The sequence below is a fragment of the Tursiops truncatus genome, chromosome X, assembly GCF_011762595.2.
Source record: "Tursiops truncatus isolate mTurTru1 chromosome X, mTurTru1.mat.Y, whole genome shotgun sequence".
Classification (NCBI taxonomy): Eukaryota; Metazoa; Chordata; class Mammalia; order Artiodactyla; family Delphinidae; genus Tursiops; species Tursiops truncatus.
In genome coordinates, this window is record NC_047055.1 from 90,771,544 (window position 1) to 90,799,467 (window position 27,924).

Genomic DNA, 27,924 nt, shown 5'->3' on the forward strand with positions numbered 1-27,924 from the left:
TGCGAGTCCCCGATACCGGGCGCCTCACATTTCCGTGGCATTCCCATTTGCTAGTGCGCTGCCGCGGCCGCACGCCTGATTGATATATGACTGCAATGGCACTTTTCCATTTGACATTCTCTCTCTCTCTCCCTCTCTCTCTGCCTCTCTCTCTCTCTCTCTCTCTCTCCCTGTGTCGCTTAAACAACAGTCCTAACTTTTGTGTGTTGCAAATATAAAAGGCAAGCCATGTGACAGAGGGACAGAAGAACAAAAGCATTTGGAAGTAACAGGACCTCTTTCTAGCTCTCAGAAAAGTCTGGGGAGAAAGGAGCCCTGCGTTTTCCCCCAAGGTAAGCAGGAAAACAGCGCTGACGGCTTGCCTAGGAAATTACTTCTTTCCAAAAGGAGCATTTCATCCTCCTCTCAGACAAAGAGACAACCTTTAAATACCACTTAAATTTGCATTAATTGAATTTGCATTAATCTGTAGTGGGCTAGCATTGTGTTTTGTAAATGAACGGGTCTTTGAAGTCGGTGACAGGACAGGGGAGCCTCACAGAGAGGCTGGAAAATCTCTTTGGGTTTGACTGAAAGAGATTGGATTTTCAAACTCTGCGTAGTTAGATGTAACTTTGTAATGGTTCTTATATTTGACCCCGTGAAAGGAGATTGAGAAGCAGCTACTCGCCGACATGGATTCCTGGAGCCCCAGTATCTTCCCCGCTGCCCTCATCCCTCTTAAAACGGGGGCACTATGAACGCGGGCAAGACTGCAAGTTTAAAAGCGCACTGTTTACTTTTATTACTACTTATGTATGCTGCTGATCTCCTGCCAGGGCTCTGCCGGAGTGCTTAGAATGACTTCAAACAATAGGCAACATTTATTTCTAGCTTTCTGTGTCACGCTTTACAAGAATCCTGTTCCTTTGCACCTTTCTCCCAACTTGCAACATCTTCAATTCCATAGATGCTGTCAGGAGCGCCGGGGAGAGGGGAGGATGGCTTTACTATAGGATTTTGATTGGGCAAAAAGTCCGAGGAAATGCATGCTGTTTGCCTTGGCCTTATTGCAGAGGGTTATTTTTAGTAATCAGCTTGTCCCTGCAGCCGACCGATGCTACCCAGTCCAAGCAGTGACTGGGAAAGGATGCTCCCAACCAGCACAGGGACCAGGACCTGTAGGAATGACTCCTACAAACACCTGAGGAATATTCGGAGGGTTCTTGCAAGCTCTTGAATACAAGTTCTCTCTTTAAATGAACAATTGGGCTGTAGGAGGCCTGGGCATAACTCTTTCTTGGGGGACGGGAAGTTTGTGTACAGAATGTTAATGACTCAGAACACCCTGTAACTGAGGCTCATTGTAATCGAGGAGCTGAGATAAACCTGCAAGAAAGAGGTAGACTCCCTTCTCTGCTGAGATTCAGGTGCAGAAAAGGAAGCTATTTGGCAAGATGGGAGTCCCGCGCTCTATGCTCTGTAACTGTCATGAATAGCAGATATGGTTGCTGTGAAACATGTCTCTTTTCATGTATGATATTAGTGTATTTTAATTACAAGGAGCCGGCGTTGGCGAATTGCTCCAACACATAACATTAAATACCAGGTGCATTTGAAAATGTAGAGATGCCTAAAATGCAGAGCTGGCTCTAGGTGTCTATCGAATGCAGTGGGGACTACAAGATGCTTCTCAATCGTTTCGACCAAATGCAAATATCTGCCCCCGGCCTTTTTTTTTTCTTACCAGTCTGGCTTCTGAAAGTAAACTTTTGGGTTCCTAGAGACCAATATTCATCGTGGAACGGGAACTTGGTTTATGGGGGAACTCCTCTGATTTTCTCCTTAGATTTTCTCTAATAACATTGTCGAATGAGAGTCTGGCTTTTGAATGAGGTAACTTACAACCTTGGGATAGTCATTATTTATTTGAGAAAGGCTGAAAAGGTAGCATGGATTCGATTGCCATACAATTGGAAACTACTGCTGTTAACAAAGCATTTAGCCGAACCAAAACAGTTTTCTTAAACTATGATTCAGACCATTATATGAGAGGGTCTGAGCACAAAATGCAATGTTTTGCATCATTTACTTTAAAATACATTTAGTTCAGGTAAAAGGAGTGCTGGCTGAAGCCTTCTTGATGACCATGTACCAAGCAGCTGACACCCACAGATGGAAACACGCCTGTGGAGTTTTCAATCTTAATTCATGTTCCAATGACACCGTCAAGGGGAAAATAAATCATTTTTCAATACATTTAACAATTTCCAACTCATTTATTTTCCTCGGCCCTTGAAAAATGTGGCGAGTTTCTCGGAATTACAGCCACCAGTGGTGGCTGGCAATTTTTACTGTATTTTCAGAACTCACAATTCAAGCACTCTTATTCTTATTGGTTAATTATTCACGCCATCATTCTTTCAATAACTTATGCTAGTCCTGATGGATGCAAAGGTGAATGAGACATTGTCCTGCGCCCTAATTCTCAGTCTGTATGCCATCTCCAGTTAGATTTTGGAACAGAAATGGACTTGGCCAGTGGGTAAACTGGTCAATGAGTTCCTTGTTAGAAAGAACTATTTCAGATATCTGCTGGTACCCAGATTTACTGGAAATGATTGTCGCTTATCGGTGGGTTTTCTTTCCATTTATGATAAAGGGGTTCCCCTCAGGCCTTTATCACCGGATCCTGGGGACACGTCACTCACAGCTAGCAGAGCCTGGATCTTTCCTTCCTGGGTAGGAGAAGCCTAGAAAAGGGGCAGTTTATCCTTCCTCTGCTCCCTTGAGCCCCCTTTGGAAAGGACCACGTGCTGTCTGTATCGGGGATGGCTGTGAGTCACCTACTCAGCGACTGACATCAGGGCCACTTGATGAATCATTGAATTAGAAACATGCATGGAGGAAGATGCAGTCACTATCTCCCACCACTTACTTGTCCCACCCCCAGGATCGAAACCAGTGACCTCTGGGCCTGGCCTAAATTCAAGAGGCCCCTGGGAAGGAGTTGCCAGAAGTTGTTCCCCAAACCCAAGTCTCCGTCAGAGCCACTAACAGTGTCGCTTTCAAATAATCCGATCTTGTGTTTTCTGCCTCGGATAGGTTACTGGGGGGAAATACCCTGAAGACAGCATCACCAGAGTCCTTGATTTGGTCCTTATCAGCAGATAATCCCCTGTGGTTGGATTAAAATGCCTCTGACTCCCTGGGGGGCCTGACTCACCCTAGCCAGCCCTCAGCTTCTTGGCCAGCGGCCTTCCAGGCCATCCTCACCTCCTCCCATGACAGTCAGCTAAGGCAACTTTGCCCGGGCCCCCTGCCTGAGCCAGTGGAAGCAGGAGGGATGGGACGGCAGGTGGCAGAACGGAGAAGGGCTAAAGCAGAAGAGGGAAGCTGGGCCTTGGGAGGGTGGGTGAGCTCCGAGGCCCAGATTGCTGTGGCCTGCCCTGGCTGTGATCAGCTGTCATTTCCTCTTCGTGTATGACACTGTGGAACATATTAAAATTTCTCTGGGATGGTATGTTTGGAATTCCTCTGATGCCCCACCTCAGCAACTTACCCGGACAATAAAAGCAAGGTTGTAAGCCTTTGAACAGCTGGCAGGCTATATATTTCCCCTCTTTCTTTCGCATAATCTAATTCAGAAAAGAATCCAGCTAGACTGGCAGTGCCATGTCTGGGTACTTGTTTCCTGCAAGTCCTTCCTCCACCACCTCCTCCCGCCCTCCCTGGAATCTTCCTGGGTGGCATGTGGCTTTTCTTTGCTTTTGCTCTCCACCACTCCCACCCCGCCCCCTTTTCCCCTCGCCTGAGCTCCTTCCATTGTGAGCTCGCTCTTTGCTCTGCCTGTTTTCCAGACAGCCTGGGTCCTGTTCCATCTGGGGACAACAGCCCATGAGGTCTCCCCATCTCCATAGTATTCCCAGGATGTCATTCTTGGCAGCAGCTCTGCCGGGCTGATAGGATCGGGGGTCTTTTTGGAGCGCCCCGAGCCTGAACCCACTCGCAGAGAGGAGCAGCCTCATGGCTCGGGCTGCCCTTTAGGCTGCTGGGAGTAGGGCTGGAGTGAACCGGGTTGGCAGGGACAAACATACCATCACAGTGACCCGCACATCTCCGGCAAAGGGCCGGGGGTGGGAGTGCTATGGGAACGCCTGGATGCACTTCGGCCTACATTAAGAGAAATGTGGTTATTCTCTGTTTCAGGGAGAGAGACAAGTGACTTGAAACCAAGCTCCCTGGATCCTTGGGCCCCGCCCTGCCCCCTTTCTCTGTCCTTCCCACATCCTTCCCTTCCCAAGGAAAAAGAAGGACAGACGGGACTTTTAATTTGGCTAGCGCGGGCCTGAATGTCTTTATGAAACCCGTTTTGTGAGAGGGAGAGGGGAGAAACGGATCCTGGGTTGAACCGAACCCAGCATGGGGCTGGGGAGATGGAGAGGATATTTTCTTTTTTTTCTTTCTTTTAACAGCAGAACAACAGATCGGTTTATGAGTTGCAAATGGAAGGAACTGGACTTCTCAATTAGACGTTCCCATTTAAGAGCTTCGTGTCACCCCCTGTGCGCAGCATCCTTAAAAGATGCTGCACATGTCCTCGGGACCAAAACGTATTATGGAGCACTCTACAGTACAGGTCCCTGGTCCTTTTCTTTTCCTGGGGGTTTCGGTAGTCTTTTCCGAATTAGCTAAAGTTCATTAAAAGACCCAAAAGGAAAAATTGAACACAGCTGAATTAAAATGAGTCTTTTCCTGTTAGCTTGACAAGAAGGGGGAAAAAAAGAAAGGAAAGAAAAGAAAGAGAAGAAAGAACCAACTCCCCTCCTCTGCCACTTCTTGGGTTTTAATATGAATTATTCCATACAAGTCCCTAGGCTAGAGAATCTATTTAAAGACGCCTGGCAGCATGAAGAGAGAGGGTAAAAATACAACCACTCTTTTGTCCATCAAAGGTTTTCTTTGGGAGGACATTAAGAGCCTTCCTATTTTCCTGTCTGCCCCTGCCAGTGGCAACATTCCAGCTGGTAGTACCCACTCCTCACCCTTCAGATCAGCAACCGTAAACTTCTATGTTTGCGTCCAGGAGAAAACAAAGGGTGGCGAGTCCTGCTGAAACCCCTGTGCATGTGCAGCGGGGTGGGCGAGGCAGGGACTGGCTTGGCTGCGCAGGTTGCGTGCTGCAAATTCACACACCCACACATTTGAGTTTTTGAGGAAGATTCCGCCGATGGCATTCTTTCTGATGCCAGATGCTCTCACATCTGCAAAGCTTTCTTCTTGTGTGTCTGGCAATAGCTTGCTTGGTACCATTCACGCTTACTGTCCCCCTCATCAGAGGGTCTCAGAGTCTGATGGGTGAGCCTATAATCACACCCCCAGACCCATTTTCAATAGTCAGAATGTAACACCCTGGATGGGCTTCACAGTCTGGGACAACTACTTTCTTGTTAGAAAGACTACTGACTCAGAAAATGCAAAGAATGGGTAACTTTAGGAGGCAATATATCCCTCACGCTTAGAATCAGGAATTCATCCAATCAGAGTCCATTTCACCCTCATGTCCAAATCTGCACATGAACATGGACTATAGCTTTAAACTCCGTTCTATAAGATTTGCAGTAGATATGTTTTTCTCTTTGTTTTTCTACAAAAGCTAAGAATTTTTTCATACCATTTTCTCTCCTCCAAGGCCGGGCTCAATCCCAACTTTTTCTTTTAAGCTGTGATCCAACCCATTGCCAGATTCTTTAAAAATGAAAGGGCAACAGGTTAATACATTCAAGAAAGTTGATGAGGTGTCAGAAAATTCTCAGGGGCGACCCTTCTGCAGTGCCACCAACCAACAATAGCCCTAAAGATGGAGTCTCCTCCCATCCTTCCATCAATAGGGAATAAAAACAGGCAAAGAGCAGGCCATGGAGAAGCAAAGAGAAGGAGGAAGGATTATTTCTGATGTTTAAAGTCTGCCACTGGAGATTTTCAAATAGCACAATTTCAGAAAGGGGAGCTTCCCTGAATTTCACCTACTCCCTCCCAGGAAGAGGGGTTTGAACTCTGAAGTTGCCTCCTTTACCTGACATTAGAGAAGGAGGTCAACTCCTACAGTGAAGAAAACATCCCCCTTCCTTAACTCTAAGTAGTCCAAGAAATCCAGTTCTTAACGTCCAATTTTTCTTTAAAGCGCGAGGCAGTATTCAAGGACTTCATATAGTTCTGTGATTCCCCCCCAAATTATGGAAAATGACTTTTTTTCAGAATTAAAATTTTTCTGTTGAGGTCTGAAATCCAAAGGCAGCAGAATGGAAGTGTCACAGGGGAACTGGCAATCAAAAGACGTAGCCAGAGTGTGTATGGTTTAAGCAAAGCAAAATACGAACAGAAAACCAAAAGCCCAATAAATTCATAGTGATTAGCAATAAGGGAAACATATTTTTATGTGATTGGCTTTTTTTTCATTTTTAAAAAAATTTGTATTGGAGTATAAGTTAATTTACAATGTTGTGTTAGTTTCAGGTGTACAGCAAAGTGAATCAGTTATACATATACATATATATATATATATGTATCCATTCTTTTTCAGATTCTTTTTCCATATAGGTTATTACAGAACATCGAGTAGAGTTCCCATGCTTTAACGTTGCCCCTTTGACATGAGTCTGTGTCCACAAGTGTTGCTTCCAAATTGCCACAGGATTGAATCCAGTATTCAAGTCCCATCATTGGGCAGAAAAGGCAAATTGAATGCGGAGTGGAAATACTGAGTTGCTCTATTGTTTATGCCCAATTTCTAACTAAGGGCTCTACAGCTGTTAGGTGAGATCACTACCCATCATTCCAAAGTGTGGGTAAGGAGATTCACATGCAGCTTTGGAAACACTTTGTTGGACACTTTGAAGAAAAGCCAACATACTCATTTGGCTCCGGGGTAAAAGGGAGCTTGTACCCTGAGCTAACGTTGGTTATCTGCCTTCTCCTAAGGCCATACCACGGCCAGCAGTCCAGTGGCAGAGCAAGTGTCAAATTAACTCAACACCAGGGTCCCCAGGACACCAGGGCACCTTTTCTTTTCCACAGGGAGAGTGTACATTCATGTGTTTGTGAGACCAAGTGCCCTGCGTTGGGTGTCTCAGAACTTTCCTGCTTTCCTTCCAAAGGGTCTTACACAAAGTAAACGGTAGAGTGTTTCTCATTCCTCATGTGAAACCCCCTTCCTGGGAGGCAGTGGGTGAAATGAAGGGAACCTTCCCTTTCTGGAATTTTGCTATTTGAAGTCATTGAAAGGGCAGTGGCAGATTTGAAACATAAAAATAATCCTTCTTCTGTCTTTTCTGTTACCTCTTTTGTGGCTTTCTCTCTCCCTATTATTGATGGAAGGGTACTCCATGTTTAGGGCTATTGTTGATTTTTGGCACCCCAGAATGCCCACCCCTAAGCCTCTTCTGACAGCTCATCACCGTATCAGTCACAGCTTTTAGTGGAGTGGTAGATTTACAGAAATAATCCAAACCCCCAGAGGAAAAGACTTCAGCCGTATCCTGCTTCTTGACACATGGGTAATCAGGCTCGGTCATTTCCAATTTATGCAAGGTTTGTTCTCTAAAAGTCAGTTATGTCAACTGTTAAGAACTCAGAATGAGTCTTTCCGTAGAAACTGTAGAAGCCCACAGAAGCCCAGCACAGGAAACAAGACCCGTACCCAATGGGCAACTCTTTTCGACCCAAGTCCCAGCCTAGAGCTTCAGGTACCCTAGCACAGAGGTTCCATAGATGCTTTACTAAGCGGACTGCCTTGCTCTTAACCACATCTGCAGAGAAGAAAACTCTTCTAACCAATCTTCCTCTTCTATCCTGAACCAGAGCATCATAAATGGCCCCACTAGGGCATGAGGATCTGTGGCTCAATCTGTTAGGAATAAGGGTCATTCATAGGAAAGGTGCAAGAGGGTTGAACTCAGCTTATATCCTCATCATCACCAACTGAAAGAAGTTTAATTCTACCATGATTGACTACTATTCGCTTTCTCCTCTCCCCATTTGGTGGAGACTGGAAAGAAACGCTACAAATTTTACGACAGCTTTAAGAGAAATAAGAACTGGTTAAGTATCCTCGCTAACTGCTTCCTATTATTAACAACATGTTATTAATTTATAAACCATATTTGGTACATTCAAACACCAAGTCAACTGGTTATGACGGGCTATTTTTATTTCGGGCCACCAATACAGCCTCATCAAGGGGCTTAGGCACCACATTAGAACTTGTTTGGACTTTTCTGTGATCGTTAACTTCTTGAGTAAACAAGGAACTCTTTGTGTAGTATTTCTTCGGGGAACATGTAGCCCCAAAGCAGGCGAGTACTCTGAGAAGCTTGGGTAGAGTTAGAGAATGTTGGAAATGGATAGAACCATAGAAACATCTCAAACAATCCGTACATTTTGTGAATGAGAAAACTGAGTCCAGAGAAGGCAAGTGACTTGCTCAAGATCACACAGCCAATGACGGGAAGGGAGGGCTCAGAGGTTGCGGCTCCTCAGATCAGCCTTCCTTCCACCAGAGCAGACAGCAGTAGAATGCTCTTCTGGTTTCAGAAGGTTGTGGAATAGTTATCCAATGTTTCTGGCAAATGAACGCAAAACACCGGGACATGGAACACAGGCTAGAAATGGGTTGGGGAGGAAGAGATGAAACCTGTAGGGAAGTGGGAGTTTGGATCACAATGAGAGGTTTCTCTGGATTTCCTGAAAAAATCAGGATTTGAAGTTTCAGTCAGTCTCTAGGTCCAGTCCTCCCACACCAGTCTTGCCCCAGACAGTAAAACTATTCAATCCATGGACACACACACAGATAGGGCCACTTGACAGTTGGCCAGAAATTACTTCTATTCCCAGTCCTTCTTTTTCACACCCTTCTTTACCCCAGGCTTGTGATTTATTGCTTCTTCCCTGGGCTCTATTTCTCCTTCCCTTTTGCTTCTCCCATCTTCCTCCTCCATCACCATCACCACTGAGTTTGGCCATGTCTGCCTAGTAATGCAGGCTGGGAGAAAACAGACCATCCCAGACTGGAGAACAGTTGTTTAATCCCAAGGACGTCCTCCTTCTCCTAAGATGGCTCTATGGGAGCAGGCATTGCCTCCTATGCTCTGCCACCTCTAATTGTAGAACAGACACCGTGAGATGACAAGGGCAGGAGCTGCTCCCTCCCCACTGACCTTGTGGCTGCCCATCCTTGGAGATACCAGGGGCTGGCAGGCTGGAGGGCTGGCAGTGTGTGTGGTCAGGACGGCTGCCTCTGGGGCAGCCCAGGCTTGGCTTCTTGGCCACTACTGATGTGCTGCCAGATAGGAATAATATCAAAAACCATTCATTGAGCACATGGGATGCTTTATAAAATCCAACAGGCTGTTTACAGTTTATAAATTAAGTGCCTTCGGAAGAGGCATCTGACTTATTCTCCAAGGCATCTAGTTGACTAGTTCCAGTTGGAATTCTTTGAGTTCCTGGGAAGGGGCTACTTAGCACTTCACACTCTCTGATGAGACTTTGAGTTTCTTGCTTTTTTAATCCCAGTATGAAGTGTTATCTAGTGGCAAGCTTTCATTTACATTTAAATCTCTGATTTTTTGTGTGTGCAATTCCTTTGAGAGAGGCTTTATCTTCTGCCATTTTTACCTTACTCATGCCTGATATGATTGTTTAAAATGATAGTAAATATCAAATAATTCTGTCTGGCACACTGATGTCATTCCAAAGTCACTATATTTCATCTGCTTAACTTGATCTTCTTAGAATGAAGCAAAGGATGTTGCATATGAATTAGATGTTAAATGAGTTCATCAGCGTGTCTAAAAAAATTGCCCAGGAAAACAGCGGGCCAAGACTCTTTGCTTGTGGATGCAGTGAGCTGGAAGAGGGAACTAGAATAGGACTTATTTTTTCCCCTGACCCTTGAGTCTCATCTGTTAGAGCAAAAGGAGACACATAGTAGGTGCTCAGTGAATATGTGTTAAATATATATTTGTAGAAAGAAGCCACGGGAGGTAATACCTGCATGGATTATGCTGAAAACAGCCCCCGGGGGAAATACGGACACTGAGCACGGCCCTCCCTTGTCTGGCAAGCAGGGCGAGAATAAGGCCACTCTTGGCACTTGTCACTTGTCTTAGCCAGTTGCTGGAATAACTTGTGTGAAACCAGCACTTTACCCTTTGCCAGGCAGAAGGTCAGCCCAAGAGTGAGCTGATCTGTAGATACAACACCATCTCTCACCCAGGAGGCTGGGTCTGCTGTAAGCTCTGCTATATTATTTCGCTGAGAATGACAGGTGGGGAAATCTGGGCACCAGTTGTTCTTTTCCACTGGTATCGTTTGGAGGGTAGCTCCAAAGTCGGGCACGCCAGCCTACGTGCCTCTCCTCCAGCAGAGGCTCCACATTGGAGCTATTAGAATGTGGGCTCTGTACATCGGCCAAGTCCATGTCTCAGAGACTGTCCCCAGAGCACGGAGCAGCCCAGGTCTACTGAGTTCAATAAGAGAGTCGCTTTCTCACTCAATTCATGCTGGCTGGGCTGAGGTTCTAAGTCTTGATAGGCAGCATTTGATTTTTATGCTACATGGCTTTCACAAAATTAAAGCAAGTTAGAATTAATTTAATTTTCAGAAAAATGACAGAAGCTCCTACAAGACAGACATAGATACCCCTAGGCTGCCATAAAATGGGGATCTCGAGTGATGAAAACTTCCTTCATTCTTGATTTTCCCCTTTGTGAGTGCTTCCCTGGGCACTCTGCACAGCCTCTCCTGTGCACATCCGGACCAACACAATGTTAAGGCAACTTGACTTAATTAACATCACTCTTTTTCTTGAGCATTCTGTTCATTTCTTCTTCAACACAACAGTGTTGGTTCATTCAATTTGAACACAAGGCAAAAATCTCAGTGTTATGTTGCAAGGATCATACCTTTATGCTTCGAGGGTTCTGTGATTTCCGTGGCATATTTACACTGTTGCTGGCATTCTCATTTCAGAGTTTAATATAACAACTGAACAAAAGGTATCATGCTTTATGAGCGTGTTAAAATGAAAAACTATTTCCTATTAGTGGTGAAGCAATATTTCTTCTGTCATTCTTTTATACTTTATCACTACTTCTGGGTTCAGCTTATCATCTTTAAAGAGAAAATCAGATAATAAAGTTACATTCTGTGGGACATTAACTAGCTCTTTATCAGTATAAATGTCATAACATTTGCTTGCAAAATTATTTTAGTCACCTTTCAGGAAAAAAAATTTTTAACTGTGCTTGCAATTCAGAACATTGCTACTAGGTGGCAGTAGTGCACAAGAACAAAATGGTCCACCTGGAAGAATATTTGACTAAGAGACTAGCATGTCTTCCCATATTTATAAGGAATAAAAGTTTGATACTATTAAAATACTCAAACTGGCACAAACTTTAAACATCCATTAACTTAATTACTATTTTTAAGCCAAGCTTTGATTTGAAAAGAGAAAGTATTATTTTTTAATGAAATTCTGGACAGGCAATACATTCACAAGTTCAGACATCTACAAATTAAAAAAAGTTATACAGTGAAAAGTCTTTCTCCCATGCCTGTCCTCCAACTCCCACAGGTAACTAACTGTACAGTTTCTTGAGTATCCTTCCAGAGCTTCTCTATGTAAATACAAATTAACACAAATATATATTCTTAGCCCTCCTTGTTTTAACACAAATCAGTAGAGCTTCTGCATTCTTCTTTATAGAGTTGCCTAGTATTCGAATGTATGAACGTTGTGTAATATATTTAACCAGTCCCCTACTAATGGAAATTTTGTGCTGTTTCCAATTTTATGCCATGACAACCAATGCTGTAGTGAATGACCATATGCTTGTGTGATCTCACATGTAAGGTAGTTCTCCGAAGTGAAATTGCTGGGTCTAAATTATACAGATTTTCAATTTTAATAGATATTGCCAAATTGGCTTCTACAGAATTTGTACCAATTTTTACTGTACTTTCTCCAAAATAGTCCTGTTTTCCCACAGCCTTGCCAACAGGGTACATGATCAGAGTTCTGACTGCTTGAGCAAAGTGTCTCAAAGTACTTTAATTTTCATTTCTCTTAGATTAGTGAGGGTGCCCATCTTCTACATTTAAGGGCCGATTATACTTCCTTTTCTGTGGAATAAATGCAAATGCCAACACAGACAACCATATATATAGGGTTTTGTTGTCAATGTCATTGCTTGTTTCTACCATCATGCCATGCATGCTTTTCTTTCATTTGCTTTGCTCATTTAACCATACCCCCTGGCCATGGCTCCTAAAAGAAGTTGCTGGCAGTGGAGAGGGAAGTCAGGACTGGAATGTCTGCTTTTCCCCTTCATCCTCTTGCCATTGACTCCTGGGTGAAATATCTGTGAACTGGAATGGTGAAAGGAGAAATCTAATAAATTCTCTTTCGGAGACTAATTAAGGCTTCAAAGAGACAGTTAACCATTTGGGAAAATACAGTCATATTGAAACTCAGGAAATGGTCGGCAGTATTGCAGCCTCTGAACATGGAACCCAAGAAAGCTCTGGCTCTTTGAGCTGAAGTCTTGCTGAGGTTCAATGCAATGTGCAGAGGAAAACCTAGAATATGCAGCTGAAATGAAAACAAAAATGCTCTTCTGCATCCTTTGCTGATTTGGAGCTTTGGGCACAGGTTTGATCAATTTTAATGAAATATTGCCATTAGCACGTACATAAAGGACAGTGGTGCAAAGGTGCATGAAAATATGGTGTCCTCAACTGTAGGATTATCTTCTGCATATGGACATGGCAGTAACTGAATCCATAAGTATCTAAAATGTTGGCATTTTAGAGCAAGAGAGGGTTGCAGACACCATTTTTCCCACTCCCCTATTCTACAAATGAACAGCTTAAATGACCTGTACAAGGTCCCCCAGCTAATTAATGGAAGTGCTGGAGTCCAGGTGGGTCCCCTCATTACTGTTCCCTGCTCTTCCTGCAATTTACAGGGCTTCCCTGAAACACACATGCTGAAGTTTTGCCATGGCCAGGGATGCTTCACTCTGAAACAGCCCCATGTCACACACCCTTTTCCTCCTGGGGTCCCCTGCCCCACACTCGCAAGACAGCTAAACTGAGGTTAAGGGGGTCTGGGGCCACTATATTAGAGTAAAACGAATTGACTTATATGGACTTGAACTTCTTCATCTTATCAGTGCTTTGCTCTGTTTGTTCAGACTGTCCATGCGTAGCAAGCTTAAAAAAAGGTTGTACTATGAAGCAAAATAATCAAACTTTTATCTGAAATAACTTTGAAAGTTTTTCTGAAGGTTTAATTATTGTGTTCCTTTTGCTTTAGATGTAACATCAAGTCCCCCAATTTTCCGAAATGTTTGAAAATATTTCTGATGCTCTCTGTTTGCTGGTGTGATAGTGTTGGCCATGCCTTGGGGGGTGGGGTTAGTGAGGTGATTTGAGGAGATTCTGGACCCAAGTCCTTTGTCCAAGAGGTATATGCTTAAAAGAACAAGGCAAGTGTCAGATATGGCATGATCCCACTTTAATGATAAGTCTCTGCTCCAGCAACCACTTACTTTTTCAAATTATACGTGCGCTTGGGCTACAAAGGCTCTTCAGAAATGCGTGAGTCTGTTGGCAAATACACATGTGTTGCCTTAACCGTGCTGGAGGCCAGTTAGCATAATGTGTATTTCCGATGCAGCTTATCATTGGTGCTGGGCGGCACGGGGCTTCACACAAAAACAGGATAAGCCCAGAGCATAGAAGTGGAAAACTAGGTGGATGGGACTTGGACGTGGAAAATGTACTTCCTTCCTGTGGGACGTGGCGTGTGCTTGTTAGTGCTGACCTGCCTTCTCTCTAGCCCTGTAAGCTGACATTGACATCAAAGCTTACTGAATAGACCCTCTTGTCCCCACCAGCCAGGGATAAGGCTGAAAGCACCCAATCGAGTTATGCTCTGGCCAGAACCACTTGACTATGGGGTCAAACTATCCTCCAGCAATTAAAGTCAACAAGTGCTTCCATTAAACCACTGTGTACACCTCCAAATGATTATAAATATGTACCATAAGCTATGGGGGAGGGGTGTGAAATGGATGATAGCTTATGCTAATGACACTCTAGAAACCAATACTCTCCACTCAAAATGACATGGAAAAATTCTACTCGATTACCTCCAGGGTTCCATTAGTTTTTCTGGGTAAACGTTTCTGGGGAAAATAATTTCTGTTTTCATTCCAGCTGTGCATCAGATACAGTGATGATGGATTGCGAGTGCAAACAGTAAGACGAAACTCCGGCATACAAAGGACGATGACAACCAGAAAGCTCCAACCAGATCCTGCCCTTTCCTTGAAAGGAACTGGAGCCTAGGAGGTGAAGGCATTTCCAATTTTTAGTCCTTTGCCTCCCTCTGCTGTTCCTCTTGAGAAGTTTTCCCTTACAACAATGAGAAATCATGTACTAGCTGCATCCTTTTCTATGCTCTCCCTGCTGGCGCTGATGGGAGATACAGACAGCAAAACAGACAGCTCATTCATGATGGACTCCGATCCTCGACGCTGCATGAGGCACCACTATGTCGATTCTATCAGTCACCCGTTGTACAAGTGTAGCTCCAAGGTAAGCTCGAGATCTCTGTGAGAGTAGCCTTACTCCCAGAAACAGGAGAGAAGCCCTATTCCTTTGACAAGGGACAGAGAACTATATGGCTGACCCACAGGGCTTGCCAGAGAATCATCCTTTTAGGGTTTCCCACCGTGCTTTGAACTTTTGTCGGTAAAGCTGCCTAACTGACCATGTACACACCCAGCCAGCTTCTCAAAGTCACTAAGAAAGGCTGGAAGTTTCTCACAATAAAATTGTTGCTAGGCACAAGGTTGCAAGGGTGTGTTTCGTCCCTGGCTGTGAAAATGATGAGCAGTGGTGTCCTTTTTCAAGAAAGAAAATGGCGTCTACAGGTTATCGTAACTCTTTCTATCTCCACCAGCAATAAAGGGGAAGGAAATACAAGAAATATGATTGAGCAGTAAAACGTACTTCTTGACGGGGGGGCGCTCTTCAAAGTGTTTCCTGGTCCATGCCTTTCTCTACCTGCCATGTTTATGTTAAAACGGTTTCAAAACAGAAATGGCATTTTGATAAGTTATCATTTTTACCTTGATATCCACGTCATTCTTGTCTGGAGTAGGTTGTGTGTCTTTTGGCACAGGCAAAAGTGATGTCTCAGTGTTGAGACGGGGTGTATGAAGGAATACTATACTTCAAAGGCCACCAAGAGTGGCCCGCCACCTGAACCACCCAGAAGGGAGGCACACAGTAGGGAAAAATAGACTCGGAAGCAGACTTCTCACGACTCTCACTGCCCCCAGTCACACGAATGAAATTTGCCCACATTTGGTAAATAAGAATTTGTTTAGCCCAACCTCAGAGATTTTCACTTCCAGTCCTGAGACTAAAACCACTTCTATATTCTCATATGGCAAATATTTTTTTAAATTACCAGTATAATTAAGAAGTTTTGGTAATATCAACCACTAAACTTGAGACCATGTAAGTTAATGGCTCTACCCTCCATTTAAAAACATTACAACTTCTGTCTGCCTTTAAAATTTCCATAACTTCTCTGATTATAGCTCAATGATGATGGCTTGTTTTAGTTTTGGGAGATCAGAATTTGGGTTAACTCACTTTAACCCAAACTTCCTGGCTCTTATTTGTACTTGTCGAACCAAAAAAAAAGAGTAAATAGATAAATTTTTGCAAGCCTGCAATCCCTTCTTAGGAAAAAATATAAAACAAATTGAGAAAAAAAGATAGGACATGTTTTTCTAACTGATTGCTCAGAAACTGTAGGCCTGAGGTAAGGTTGCCTAGAGCAATTATTAGTTTCTCCTCCACTCGCCCTATAGAGAGCACTCATATATAGTGTTTCTTATTCCACGGATGATTTCTCCTTCTGCTGAGTTGTCCTCCATAATCACGATTCTTTAAAAAAAGAAAGGAAATAAAATTATTTCAGGCTTCCCTGGTGGCGCAGTGGTTGAGAGTCCGCCTGCCGATGCAGGGGACACGGGTTCGTGCCCCGGTCCGGGAAGATCCCACATGCCGCGGAGTGGCTGGGCCTGCGAGCCATGGCTGCTGAGCCTGCGCGTCCAGAGCCTGTGCCCTGCAAGGAGAGAGGCCACAACAGTGAGAGACCCGCGTACCGCAAAAAAAAAAAAAAAAAAAAAAATTATTTCAGGCACTTCCCTGGCAGCCCAGTGGTTAAGACTCCTCACTTCAAAAGAAAAAAGAAAAAAAAAGACTCCACACTTCACTTCGAGTGCAGGGGGCACAGGTTTGATCCCTGGTCGGGGAACTAATACCCCACACGCCGTGTGGCCTGGCCAAAAATAAATAAAATGTTTAAAAAAGAAAGGAAATAAAATTATTTCAAAGAAAGTGTTCATGTGATGATAGGAAGGAACAGGAAAATTGGAGCATCTCTGAAAACTAAAGAACAATCTGGAAAGATTTGATGAAAAGATGGAGGAGCGCCTTAGCAATTATCACATTAGTTAAGGAAAGGTCTAAGAAGATATAGCCTTAACTCAAACCCAACAAACTCACAGTGCTTGAGCATGAGTCCTACAAACAGACTTTAGTTTACCTTTGTTCACCTCTGTTTCTTCCAGAATACCATGATAAATAGAGCAAAATTGTGATTGTAGAGAAATGTTTGTAATTTCATGGGAACAATCTGTTTTCAAACATCCCAAACTATCCCAAATATAGCAATAGTTTTATGTAAATGGTGCTTGCAATTATAAACCTTTCTTCCTTGGCCATAAAATATGCCTGGCAGAATCTCAACTACCCAGACCTTTTCTGGATTAGATTTTCTCTATGTATCCGGGAACAAAAACTGTTTTTCATTTTGAGATATTCTATAATTCTTAACTCTCACAGACTCAGGCTGGTTTTCTCTCTAATGGGTTTCACTTAGAAAAATTGTTCATCTTTACAGACTTGGGATATAAAACATGTAGCCTGTGTCTCAAAAACAACCAATGGGGGTTTTTGCAAAGAGGAGACTAGGGTAGATTTTTCCTCTCTGCAAAACTTCTCCCCTCAACGTGAGGTTCAAAGCCCATTATTTACTACTGTTTGCCTGTCAGTTGTTAATGCTTCCTGACTCCCATTTATCCAGTGTCTGGTCTCGGGAAGACAGATAAAGGGGAGAATGTGACCCAGGCTCAGGGAAGGGAGAGCATCTGCTTGAACACCTAATAGGTGTCAGGCACCTCATACTATATGATCTAATCGTTGCTGACAAACCTGTGATGGAAAGCGTTATCATTCCCGTTTTATTGGTAAGGAAAACTGAAACCTGAAAGAAGAATTAAGTAGATTGTTCGATGTCATTTAGCCCAGGAGTGGCAATGTCTGCCTCAGAGCACGCACCTTTCAATTCATATTTCATTCAATTCATTCATCTTTCACTTGGCTCTTCCTATTGGAGGAATGCAAATAGAATGTAGGGGCCATCATTTATTTTTTATTATGATTTTCAAAAAAATTTATTGAAGTATAGTTGATTTACAATGTTGTGTTAATTTCTTCTGTATGGCAAAGTGACTCAGATATATATATATATATATATATATATATATATATATATATATATATATATTCTTTTCCACTATGGTTTGTCACAGGATATTGAATATAGTTCCCTGTGCTATACAGCAGGACCTTGTTGTTTATCCATTCTATATATAATGGTTTGCCTCTGCTAACCCCAAACTCCCAATCCTTCCCTCCCCCAACCTCCTCCCCCTTGGCTACCACAAGTCTGTTCTTATATCTGAGTCTGTTCCTGTTTTCGTAGATGTGTTCATTTGTCGTATTTAAGATTCCACATATAAGTGATATCATATGACATTTGTCTTTCTCTTTCTGACTTACGTCACTTAATATGATAATCTCTAGGTCCATTCATGTTGCTGCAAATGGGAGCCGCTATTTAGAAGTCCAGGCTCAACTCCCAGTCTGTTGAAAATGATGATTTACACTCAGCAATCTTTGTAGAAAAATAAAAATAGTAGTGAAAGCTTTTCTGGGAGCCTTCCATGAGACTATCTGAACTTGCATCTGGCCAGACCCGGGGACCTTTCTCCCATCTCCCAGCAATTCAGGAAAGTGCTGAGATGGAGTCAGGCAGAAAAGACTGGCCACAGTGGTCCACGAAGGAGGTCAGTGTGGCCGCAGATTAGGATGCGCCTGGTGGCTTTCATTGGTAACACCTCCTAGGAGTGGGTACAAAAGATTGAAGAGCGGCAGCTTCATTGACAATCTTCACTGAATTTTTTAGTAAAGGTGGTAAAGCAAACAAGCAAAGAGTCAGTGGTTAGTGGAAATGAGATATCTGGGGAATCTTCAAGGGAACTGAGATCCCAGGCTTTGAAGTGAGAGAGACCTGGTTTCAAATTCCAGCTCCACAGTTGGCCAAATGGGTGACTTAGGGGGAAGTGTAGTCATTCTTTAGTGCCTCAGTTTCTTCCCACGTGAAATGGAGCTAATGCTGTCTCCCTAAAAGTGTGGGTATGGGTATTGGTGATAATATTTGTAACACATCCAGCCTGGCGTTCGGCATATAATAGACATTAATAGATGATAGTATGATCTTGATGATGAAGTTATAAAGTGGACAGGTGTTTAGACTCACTTTTCTATTTTAGTCAACCACTGAAACCTCAATAACTATTGGGATCTCCTATAGCCTTAAAGGATTAGGAAAATGAACCTCACTGAGGTTCTTGTTAAACACAGAAACCTGGCAGGGCTGGGGGAGCACGCAGGAGGGCAAAGTAAATGTAAGCCACTGTGCCGGGTGCTAAAAGGGGGGATCAAAGTCAGAGAGAAACAGATCCTGCCGTCTGACCTCCCTCCCCACGTGAGCGGAGGAAGGAGGGATTGGAGGGGGTGCATTCTGGATTCAGGCCAAGGAGGGGTTTTCAGGAACCGAGACTGGGAAAGCGAGCCAGCTGGGCAGGCCTGTGAAGTCTGAGTTGGGTGAGAAGTAGGAGAGGGTGGCCCCGAGCCAGGAGAGTGAAGAGCCAAGGCGTACGGTTGTCTGAACCCTGAAGGGCCACAGGAGCAGCTAGCGGGGTGGCCCAAAAAGAGAAGGAGGAAGAGGGGTTGGGGCACAAAGCCTGGGGAAAGTCCCTGAGGAGAGGGGACCTGTCAGGCGCAGGGCTGAGCCTCAGGGTTGAGAGGAGCTGCTTAGGATCCTCAAGCCATCTGCCCCCGAAGCTCACAGCATGGTAGGAGAAACGAGGGGAGTCGGGAGTATTGAGTTTATAACACAGTTGACTAGTGGGCAGATATGACTTGATTTTTTTTTTTTTTTTTTTTTTTTTTTTTGCGGTACGCGGGCCTCTCACTGTTGTGGCCTCTCCCGTTGCGCAGCACAGGCTCCGGACGCGCAGGCTCAGCGGCCATGGCTCACGGGCCCAGCCGCTCCGCGGCACGTGGGATCTTCCCGGACCGGGGTACGAACCCGTGTCCCCTGCATCGGCAGGCGGACCCTCAACCACCGCGCCACCAGGGAAGCCCGACTTGATATTTTTTAAAAAAGGAACAAATGTATACCGTGGTGGGCAGTTGAGGCACAAACGTAGAAGAAAACACAGACTACGTTTTTGCCCTCATAATGCTTACAAGTAAATGGAGGAGAGAGGGAAGGGAAGCATTCTGTGTGCAAAGGTCTCTTCAGGTCAGTATGAGTTGTAACCAGAGTGAAGGGACCGGATTCTAGCTGGAGGTTGACCTGGCTCTCTGGAGATGAGCTGAGCAGTCATTTATTGAGGGTGCTGGGGAAGTGAGGAATGGGAGAAGCAGAGGTGAATCATGTTCCTGAGGAGAAAGGGGGGGTGCTTCAAGGGGTGCCGTGGAATAAGGGATGCACAGTATTCACTGTTGAGAAAAAGGCAAAATATGTTTCTCACTCGATTGAGGTACCACAGCCAAAACTCTATTCTAGGATGGGACAGGTGGGTCTTTATTCTGATATTGATGGAGACCATGGCCTGAGCCAGGAATTCACAGGGGCTCCACGTGACAGGAAAGGAAAGTGGCTTTGGAGATGGCAAGTCTTTCAACAAGGGGTGATGAAAACCATCTGTGTTTGGATTTTCTCTCACTCAGAAGACAGTTGTGTATTGCAGCAAAAGGCCTAACTGTCTAAGAACTGTGGTAGGTCACCAGAGACAGCAGGAGCCTGAGGTCTCCGGGTGCAGTCCTTGGTCTGGACCCAGGAATCACAGCTGGCTACAACCCTCACAGTGTAGCCTGAACTTGCCCTTGACTGACTTTAGCATCTTATGAAACTCGAAGGCTTCAAAGGCTGACGCTCATGGCCTAATAGTATAGCACCGTGGTTCGGAGAGAGAGCTCAGGAATCTGCTGTCTCGGTTCAGAATCCTGGCCCTCCATCGTACAGCTATGTGACTTCAGGCTGGTAACTTAACCTCTGCCTTTGAATTTCTTAATTTGTAAAGTGGGGAGGGTTTACCTTTTGAAACAGTTGTTAAGTATTAACTTGCCTGTGAAGGGCTTGGCACAGTGCCTGGAGCCTAGTAAACGTTCAATACATGTTACATAGCATCATCATTACTATTCCTTAATTATTACCCAAGGACCTTCCATTACTCTTAGCCTCAGCACATGGAAATCAGATTGAACGTGAAAGAGTCTATCCTTGAGCAAATACCCTGAACCCAGCAGCTCTGTTCATATTAGAAGGAACTAGGTATCACATCCAGCTGGAGCCAAGTGACTCCAAGGTTGAGGGGATACAAAGGGTCTGCTGGAGAAGTTGCCTAGCTTCCTAGCATCAAGAGAGTTGTTGGGGGGGAACATAAGATAGCAAAAATTAAACTGGACCAAAAGCAGATGACATGTATCTGTCACCCACCTGAGCCGTGAAAAGTCAATAGAAGTTTGTGTGAGCAATAACCACCTATTGAGAACACACTCTTCTAGTGGTGCAGCTCCATGTGGGTTCTTTGTCCAAAAAAATTCATTTCTGGATTTGATAGTGGAGTAGTGTGTATGGTCTTCATTAAGAGCAGTTAAGCACAGTGCAAAATGCAGAGCAGTTAATAAAATACAGCCAAGTCACCCACGTATGGGGAATGTGCATTGACCATAAACTGGGGGCCAATGTGTTACGGCAGGTGAACAGATGTCTGAAGGTGTCAAAGTTTTATTGAACTGAACGATGAATTGGTTAAGGAGTTAGAGAGTATGTGGTATCATCCAATGAACTGCTGGGAATCGCTGGGAGTCCTCAAATCCCTGGGGGATGGAGCAACGGGCGAGGGTCTTGACAGTGGAGGAGATATTATTTAGGACTGCCATGGTCCTTAGAAGATTCAGTTGTGCTTAAGTATGGAGGTGGTGATGATGTGTCCCAAGAAGCCCATAAGAAAAAGGTCAGACTCGTGTGGTTTTGATATGGTTACAACTCCCAGAGGCAGGTCAAAGAAGATTAGAGTAGGGTGTGAGTTGGCACATGCCTCAGGAAAGCATCTTAATATCAAGAAGCAGGATATTATAGTGGCTTAGACCAGGGGTTTGGTTTTAGACAGATCTGGGTTTGATTTCAGCGTTGCGTTTTACCAGATATGTGAGTTTGGGCAATTTACTCAAATTCTCTAAAGCCTCAGTTTCCTCATCTGTAATAACAGTACAGATAATAATAGTACCTTTCACATAGGATTGTTATGAGAATTAAATGAGATTAAATGTTGTAAGCGCTCAAGAAATGTTAGCTGCCATCATTATTATTAGCGAAATGATCACTATCTAGTGATGCGTCTAGAGCGGAGCCTCTCAAACTTTAACGGGTCCAGAGCCTTGCTGCTCAAAGTGTGGATGTTAGCACAGCAGTACCATCAACCAGAATCTTACAAGAAACGCAGAATCTCTGGCCTCACTCAGAACTAGTCAAGCACAATCTGCATTTTAACAAGATCCTCAGCTGACTTACATGCACATTACAGTTTGAGAAGCTCTGGTCTGGAAGAGGTCAGAAGTTGTTCATTAAATCTGTAATACAGGTGAGGCGTGGCCAGGACTAAAATGTGAATAGCTAGAGTGAATCTGGGGACTTCCCTGGTGGCGCAGTGGTTGGGAGTCCACCTGCCGATGCAGGGGACACTGGTTCGACTCCTGCTCCAGGAAGATCCCACATGCCGTGGAGCAGCTTAAGCCCTTGTGCCACAACTACTGAGCCTGCGCTCTAGAGCCCACGAGCCACAACTACTGAGCCTGCGTGCCTAGAGCCCATGCTCCGCAACAAGAGAAGCCACCGCAGTGAGAATCCCACGCACCGCAATGAAGAGTAGCCCCCGCTCGCCCCAACTAGAGAAAGCCCGTGTGCAGCAACGAAGGCCCAACGCAACCAAAGATAAATTAATTAATTAATTAATTTTAAAAATGATTCCTATATATGTATGGATACATTTTTTTAAAAAAGAGTGAATCTGGGAAGCAGGTATTTGTACCTTCCATTCCTAACGACACTCATTCATGGATCTTTATCTTCCAAACTCCCTGCTTGACTCCTGTAACACACACACACAAAACGGGGCTAGATAGAGATGGAATCTATATACAGTTGAACTTTGAACAACATGGCTTTGAACTGCACGGGTCCACTTACATGCGGATTTTTTTTCAATAGGAAATATTACCACAGTACACGATCTGTGGCTGGTTGAATCCTCGGATGTGGAACCGCAGATAGGGACGGGCAAGTGTAAATTATATGCAGATTTTGGAATACACGGAAGGTTGGTGCCCTTGACTTCCCATGTTATTCAAGGGTCAACTGTACTGGGAATCTCCCAGAGAGGGGATTTGCATGCATGTTGAGAACGTCAAGGGCCAGATAATCATTTCATGGTGTCTTCTTGGAGGAGAGGGCATTTGAATTTGGTAATGGAGGATAGTTGTATTTCATTAAGTACAGCCAGGAGAAAAGGACATTCCTGAGAAAGGAAAGGCAAAGGCAAGAGACAGGGAAATTCAGGGCAGTTCCATGGACTCCTAAGTAATTAAGCTTGATCCAAATAGAGAGTGGGTGATGAGAATGAGAATAGTTGTTAGTGAGATTGGAAAGATATGTGAAATCCAGGTCATGGAGGGCCTTAATGCCTGTTCAGGATTTTGGATTTTATTCTGAAGGCTGGTGGCAGCCACTGAAGGTGTTTATTGTACATGTCTCTGCATTTTCCTTGCCCAGAAAGTCCAGCTCCTGAGGAAGAGGGGCCCGTTGGAGGTGGCCCCAGAGTCTTCAGTGCTGGAGTCCTTGTCCTTCAGGATGAGCTGAAGGCAGAGCTTGAGACCTTGAAGACTTTTAGTGAAATCACTATTAGGTTAGTTCTACAAATGGCCCTAGATTGCTGACTTGGTCATATTATGGACAGTGCGAGTTGCCTGGTCATTCAAGGTCAGCATTTGGTTCACCTGTACGTGTATCATTTGGGTACGATGCACTGCCATGTCTCTGCCCTTCTGAATGAAGTCTGTTGGCACAGGTTAGCTATACCCATCCAGACTGAAACTGAATCTCTAAAGACTCCATTTGGGGAGGTGATTCTTTGAAGAACTGCTTAATCTGCCTAATAGATAATCCACATTAGAGATGAGCAAATTTAACGTCACTCCAAAGTGAGATGTCAAGGAACTATTCCCACACACTAGCAAGGGTGAGAAGGGACTGGGAAGACCTCGAACTCTCTCTCTCATTAGAGAGATGGGGCGGGCACCAAGAACTGGCCTGTGTAATATAGACCTATGGCAAAATCGCTCAAAACCCATTTCAGATCACGTCTGTTTTCCGTATCAATGTGAAGGGCAGGCAGGATAGAATTGAAGCGTTAATAAAATCAAAATGACTTACAGCTGCCATTTTCTCCCTGCCTCTGTGGCCTCTCAGAGAAAATAAATCAGTAGGCCTAGTCCAACTTATTCTTCACCAAGCCCTGCTAGTAATTTCCTAATATCTCATATTGTCTTGTTGGTTGTTAAGAGATTGTTGGATTCATCCCAGCATCTTTTCAGATAATGATGTTAATGATCTATAATTACCAGAAGTCATCTTCTCTTCCTTTTGGAAAGGTGGGCAGGCCATTTCCTTCTTTTAATTCTTGGGCATTAAATTCTGTCCTATAGGATGATATCAGACTTAATAGCTGGTGAGATTCAAAAATAATTGCTAATTCCTAAAATACCATGAGGTAAATGTCAAACAGTTTCATGCATATTTATGTATCTTTTAATCTTTTATTTGAGTAGTTCTACTTTTTATGTTCTTGTTGTGGGTTCTGGAATTATAGGGCAACTTTTTCGCTATCACTTAATATGAAGCTCACCAAGGAAGACCCTCCCACATAAACATACACCAATAACCTCAGGTTTCCCCCACCTTCTGTGCCTCAATGTATAGGGTTGTATAGCTTAATGAATCAAGCTGCCCACCCTACCCGCCCCATGACTGCCACTCCCAAGAAACCATTTATGTATGGGATGCATAAATGAGCCTCTGCTCCATCCCTTTAATCTATATGCAAAATATAAAGTGTGTGCTTATGTCCACTGTTTGGGGGGTAACTTTGGTAGTTCGCACCAGATCCTTAAAGGATCTGTTTACTAAAGCCACATTAAGAGCCACTATAAAGAACATGCAACCTCTGCTACTTCAACCCAAGCTTTATTATCATCCTAACCTACATTTGGAAATGGAGGTGGTCAGAAGGAATGCATCCTAGTATTTGCCCTAAATGACTGAAAACTCAATTGCACAAATCTCAGGATCCTTCAGCGTATAAGCCCAGAAGTGTGATTCCAGGTCCCAAAACATACCCTTTTTCTAGTTCACTCTCTTGTTTCAAGTTGTGGTGCCCAGAATATTTCTTCCTAAATATCACTTAGTTATCCTCTTTTTCTTCTTCAGAAACCATATTCCTTTTCTTTAGTAATTCTCTGCACGTGGCAAATTCCTTTTCTCTGTAGTCATTCTTTATTTACCCCCTGATGGTAATTTGGAATGACTGTCTACATTTTCAGACTAAGAGAACTGGCATGGGTCCAACGGTAGACTACCACCTGTCAGTAGAAATTTCTTTTGTTCTTTGGTTTTTATTTGCACATCGTGGTGGTGGGCCGTGTCCAGTGGTTCTGAACCCTCAGCACACTTTGGAATCACCTAAAGAGCTTGGAAAACCACGAAAGCCTGGGCTCAACTCCAAAGGATTTTAATTCACTTGGTCCGAGATGGGGCCTGGGTGTTGACATTTTAAAAGCGAATTTGCAGCAATGTAGGTGATGCTATAGTACTTTATATTTTTGCTTATAATGACAGCTACCAATTCTTTTTCACTTAAGTTGGGAAATTTCATTTAATGGCAGCTGAAGGGCCATTTTCAACTGGAAAAATTCATTTATATCTGTGGTAAACTTTATCTTGATAAAAATTTGCACTCGTATTTTACCACCAGATGAAAAAAAAGATGAGCATCATTTAAAAATTAATGTATTTAAAATAAAGTACAGAGAAAAACATGTTTATATTATATCAGGCTTCATTTTGAATGAATCTTTTTTCCCCAATCCTTACTGTAAAGATCTTGTGCTATAACTTTTAAAGCCATACAAATAAGAGTCCTAAACTGTGGACTTAAAAGTAGGTGTGTAAATATTCTTAAGCAGTATTACTTGGAAAATAAAAATAAAATAGAACAACCACGTAAAATAAACCAATATCATATTTTCTTTACCTGTTAAATATTGAGAGACATTTACATTTTTAAAGTAAACTTTAAAATTAGGGAAAAAATAAAATAAAAGCAAATTTGCCAGGTGATTCCAATGTGTGACCAGGGTTGAGAGCCACTGGTCTTCTCCAGCAGGAACTCATCCAGCCAGGAGTGTTAGGGCCTTTTAAAGGATGCTGTGGGACCTGGCTAAAGTTTGGGCTTCCCCAGTGGGGGTAACCACTTCTCTTCTCTCCCCAGATGGTACTCCTGGCCCGGTGCGAGGGGCACTGCAGCCAGGCGTCACGCTCCGAGCCCTTGGTCTCCTTCAGCACTGTCCTCAAGCAGCCCTTCCGTTCCTCCTGTCACTGCTGCCGGCCCCAGACGTCCAAACTGAAGGCACTGAGGCTGCGCTGCTCTGGGGGCATGCGACTCACGGCCACCTACCGGTACATCCTCTCCTGTCACTGCGAGGAGTGCAGCTCCTGAGGCCTGCTGTTGAGTGGCTTCTGGATGGGACGGTCCCTCCCCCTCGCTGAAACAGTTCAACCAGCCAGGGAAGGACTGGCAAGGGAAGAGTTAAGGCAAAAAAAAAAATATGTAGCAATTCCCACGGGATTCTGCGTATTCTAGTAATAAAGACTCTACATGCTTGTTGACAGAGATACTCTGGGAACTTGTTTTCCATTCCCATCTCCTTTCCCTGGTACAATTTCTTTTGGTTCCTTTTCAGATTCAGGCAATTTCCCCCTTGGCGCTGAATGCTGTTTGGGTTTCCAACAATTCAGCATTAGTGGGAAAAGTAGGCCCCCATGCAAGAGTGGGTCAGGCTGTCACTGTTTGGCGCAGATTAGGGAAGCATTTGCTTTGGAAAGCAGGAAAGCCCAATTCTTTCTGGGACATCCTCTGGCTTTTTTTTTTTTCTTCTTTTTTTTTTTCTTTTATCTTGTCATTTGGTCTAAGGTTGCCATTGTTGCTAAAGGTTACCAATTTCAAATTCCAGGCACCGAGCATGTGGATATGTTTAGCCAGGTTCATTCACAGCCAGCTAACGGACATTAAAATCACTAACAAACAGATTCTCCTATGTGATGCTGGAACTCCTGATAGCCATCATTATTATTCAGAAATGACTTTGGCGAAGTAAAAGTGGCTTAAAGAATTGTCATCTTGAGGCTCTCTCAGATAAATTATGTTAACATGTTGTAAGGGAGCAGACTTTTAAAGACCTGCACAAATACGGATCCTGCACTGACTTTGAAAAAGGCATATATGTACTAGTGGCATGGAGAATGCTTTATATTCATGCATGCAAATTAGACAACCAAGTGAGAATCTATTTGTGGGTGTGCTATAGCTTTAGCCATGTCGTGGGCATCATTCTCTAATATCCACCTGTCCATGGGAAGCTTGCTGCCGAAAATGGTGGCCTGGCTCATCTTCTGAACATTTGGTTCAAATATATTTTGGTCCTTGAGGCTCAAAATTTGAGTTATTCCCATGTTTTGAAATAAAAAGAGAGTATCTTCAAAATTTTGACGGTGTAAGGATTGTTTTTTCCTACTCAACATCCTACTACAGCGCATCCCCTATGGTGTGTGTGGGGGATCCAGAAATAGAGGGAGATCGGGTTTCAGAATGCACGGTGGAGGCATTTTTTTGAAATCAATGTACTAGGGTGGGGGGGGTGGCTTATGAAATGTGGCCTTTAGTCTCAGAATTTAGCTTGCTGAATGAGCACAAAATCTGATGCATTCTGGCTCCCTTAGCCACTATTCTCAGAATAAAATAAGTATCCATAAATGAAGTCTGAAGAACCAGAAGGAAAACAAATAGCTCACAAACAATGGTTTCTGTGTCATTGACCGTCCAGTGATCCAGGGCCAATGGTACGCATGAGCATTTACAAGAATACTCATGGTGCTAGCATAGTGCTATATCCACTGCAGGCATCTCAACACTAACCCAGACTGGCAACTCAGTTTCCAAGGCAACCTTGACACCATGCTGTCTTGGTTCACCAGAGGTGATGGTGCACCCCACTGTTAGTACAGCCAACCTGTGGGAAATTAATTCACACACCATCATCTCTGGG

At 43.9% G+C, this 27,924-nt stretch overlaps 1 protein-coding gene across 1 annotated transcript; it reads left to right on the plus strand.

The window, feature by feature from the left end:
- Window positions 1-184: 184 nt before the first annotated feature.
- Window positions 185-27,359, plus strand: NDP (norrin cystine knot growth factor NDP). The gene is made up of 3 exons (XM_004310866.4): window positions 185-332; window positions 14,266-14,646; window positions 26,091-27,359. The coding sequence occupies exons 2-3, from the start codon at window positions 14,473-14,475 to the stop codon at window positions 26,316-26,318; spliced, it is 402 nt and encodes a 133-aa protein (XP_004310914.1). The 5' UTR covers window positions 185-332; window positions 14,266-14,472; the 3' UTR covers window positions 26,319-27,359.
- Window positions 27,360-27,924: the final 565 nt, after the last annotated feature.

What these genes read in the sequence shown, in the direction of transcription:
- NDP (XM_004310866.4), top strand. Translation starts at nt 14,473, where the DNA reads ATGAGAAATCATGTACTAGCTGCATCCTTTTCTATGCTCTCCCTGCTG. An exon ending in TGTACAAGTGTAGCTCCAAG is followed by an intron (nt 14,647 to 26,090) that starts GTAAGCTCGAGA and finishes TTCTCTCCCCAG; the next exon opens with ATGGTACTCCTGGCCCGGTG.